Source organism: Triticum aestivum, unplaced genomic scaffold, assembly GCF_018294505.1.
Source record: "Triticum aestivum cultivar Chinese Spring unplaced genomic scaffold, IWGSC CS RefSeq v2.1 scaffold218185, whole genome shotgun sequence".
In the NCBI taxonomy this organism is placed as follows: domain Eukaryota; kingdom Viridiplantae; phylum Streptophyta; class Magnoliopsida; order Poales; family Poaceae; genus Triticum; species Triticum aestivum.
Window position 1 is genome coordinate 209 of NW_025242176.1, and position 2,955 is coordinate 3,163.

General features: G+C 44.9%; 1 protein-coding gene across 1 annotated transcript; it reads left to right on the plus strand.

Annotated features, from left to right (window-relative positions):
* Nucleotides 1–1,903: 1,903 nt before the first annotated feature.
* Nucleotides 1,904–2,931, plus strand: LOC123176916 (ankyrin repeat-containing protein At2g01680-like; the record flags this gene model as incomplete). Its single annotated transcript, XM_044590924.1, has 2 exons — nt 1,904–2,451; nt 2,536–2,931. Coding segments are annotated over 2 exons (944 nt in total), but the record flags the coding sequence as incomplete, so codon positions are not given.
* Nucleotides 2,932–2,955: the final 24 nt, after the last annotated feature.

The window sequence follows — 2,955 nt, forward strand, 5'->3', positions numbered from 1 at the left end:
CTTCCAATATATCAATCTTCATGTCTCGACCATTTCGAGACTCCTCGTCATGTCCGTGATCACATCCGGGACTCCGAACAACCTTCGGTACATCAAAACTCATAAACTCATAATATAACCGTCATTGAAACTTTAAGCGTGCGGACCCTACGGGTTCGAGAACTATGTAGACATGACCGAGACACGTTTCCGGTCAATAACCAATAGTGGAACCTGGATGCTCATATTGGCTCCTACATATTCTACGAAGATCTCTATCGGTCAAACCACATAACAACATACGTTGTTCCCTTTGTCATCGGTATGTTACTTGCCCGAGAGTCGATCGTCGGTATCTCAATACTAGTTCAATCTTGTTACCAGCAAGTCTCTTTACTCGTTTTGTAATGCATCATTCCGTAACTAACTCATTAGATACATTGCTTGCAAGGCTTATAGTGATGTGCATTACCGAGAGGGCCCAGATATACCTCTCCGACAATCGGAGTGACAAAACCTAATCTCGAAATACGCCAACTCAACATGTACCTTTGGAGACACCTGTAGAGCTCATTTATAATCACCCAGTTACATTGTGACGTTTGGTAGCACACAAAGTGTTCCTCCGGTAAACGGGAGTTGCATAATCTCATAGTTGTAGGAACATGTATATGTCATGAAGAAAGCAATAGCAACATACCAAACGATCAAGTGCTAAGCTAACAGAATGGGTCAAGTCAATCACATCATTCTCCTAATGATGTGATCCCGTTAATCAAATGACAACTCATGTCTATGGTTAGTAAACATAACCATCTTTGATTAATGAGCTAGTCAAGTAGAGGCATACTAGTTATATTATGTTTGTCTTATGTATTCACACATGTATCATGTTTCCGGTTAATACAATTCTATCATGAATAATAAACATTTATCATGATAGAAGGAAATAAATAATAACTTTATTATTGCCTCTAGGGCATATTTCCTTCACATCCGTCCAAGCGACCGGCTTGGAACATAGCCAGCATGTCACCATTAGGCCAGACGTGCATCATGATACGCCCAAGCCCTCTGCCCATTGGATCCGCGCCGGAACAGGCTGTCCAAAGCCACTCGCTTCATACCCCATCCACCGTCGCTGACCACAACCAACAGCGACCTAGAAGGCACTGTCCCAGCCCGCGCCCCATGTTAAACCCCAGCTGGACCCTGCCGGATCTGTCCAGGACTCAGCCCCAATGCCCCACCCAAAGTAGACATACCCGTAGCCGCAGTAGTTCGGTCCAGCGCCAGGACGTCGCGCACCGCCTGTGGACGACCACCCTGCTGCCTAGCATACCCGCTGTCGGACCATGCACCCCACAACAGCCAATGCCTCCACCCGTGGTCATTGTCCCATGCCAGGAATCCATCGAGGGGAGAGCAAGAAGTGGACTCACCGCCGTCGCGCCAACGGAGTTTTGCCCCATGGCGCTTGCCGGCGGAGCGCGGGAGGAAGGGTGAGAAGGAGGTTGGGAGGCCTGGCGGCTAGGGTTCCTCCCCTGCCGCTAGCGGGAGCGACAGAGAGAGGGACTGGGGGAGGAGTCTCCCAACTTGTGGTCGGACCCTAGAATAACTTTAGCTTACAAGTCGAATATGCCCTCGTAATGCAGATGATTCACAATGACACAGATGAAGCAAAAAAGAGTCACTTTCTTGCAAACTATTTTTTTTAACTTCAAACATTTGCCCGAAGAGATAGACTATGAAAGTAATATTTCGAACATTTTTCTCTTTGTCCTACAAAAAAGAGAATATATGCAGGGCACCCACATGGAGGAAGAACGGGCGCACATAGAATTTAGAGGCGATACTTGTCATAGTTAAGCTTATTTCTCTTTCTCTCATATTGATTGGTTTAACTGATAGTCACCACTTGCAGATCTTACAAATATGTTGTTAGGATGGAACAACGCCCTTACAATACAACAAGATGAGAATGGAAGTACACCTCTCCACTTGGTTGCATCTGTGCTAGGGCAAAGTGACCGACGGACTATACGTATACTTCTACTGAAAGCCAATCCAGACGCATTGTATCAACCTGACAACAGTGGACTATTCCCCATACACGTGGCTGCATCCGTGGATGCAACACTTGCCATCAGTGATTTTCTTAAGAAGTCATCAAGATGTGCTGGTTTGCGCGATGCTCGGGGAAGGACATTTCTTCATGTTGCAGTTGACAAAATGAAAATACGTACTGTCGGGTCTGCTTGCAGAAACCGATCGTTATCATGGATTTTTAATATGCAAGACAAAGAAGGAAACACTGCACTACACCTTGCTATCCAGAAAGGGAGTCTGACGATGTTTTGTGCTCTATTCGGCAATAGACAAGTATCGTTAAATTTAACAAATGAGAAAGGTGAGACTGCACTAGATATAGCACGTTGCAATGTTCCCGAAGGAGGACTGTATTACAACCAGGTAATATACATGCTCGGTTATTTTAGTTTTCAGCAGAACAATTGTGATTTGTGTTGTTCATCTTTAGTTATTTTGATTTTGCAGAACAGTGAAGTAAAAATAGACCTCGCACTGAAATTTGCTGGTGCTAAATGCGGTATTTCTCGCCGGGACTATTTTGAAGAAAATGATATTATCCAAGAAAGACAGGATGATAATAAAAACAAGGAGATAGTGAAAGAGGGGACACAAACTCTATGTATTGGCTCTGTCCTAATTGCAACCGTGACGTTTGGTGCAACTTTTGCCATGCCTGGAGGTTATAGAGCCGATGATCACATTAATGGAGGCACGCCAACACTTGCTGGAAGGTATGCTTTTGATGCATTCACCCTGGCCAATGCACTCGCCTTCACTTTTTCCACAATGGCTACAATTTCCCTCATGGCTTCTGGATCGTCCTTGTATAATCTTCGAAGCCGGATCATGCACCTAGGAACGGCCTTCTATTTCATTAAAATTTCA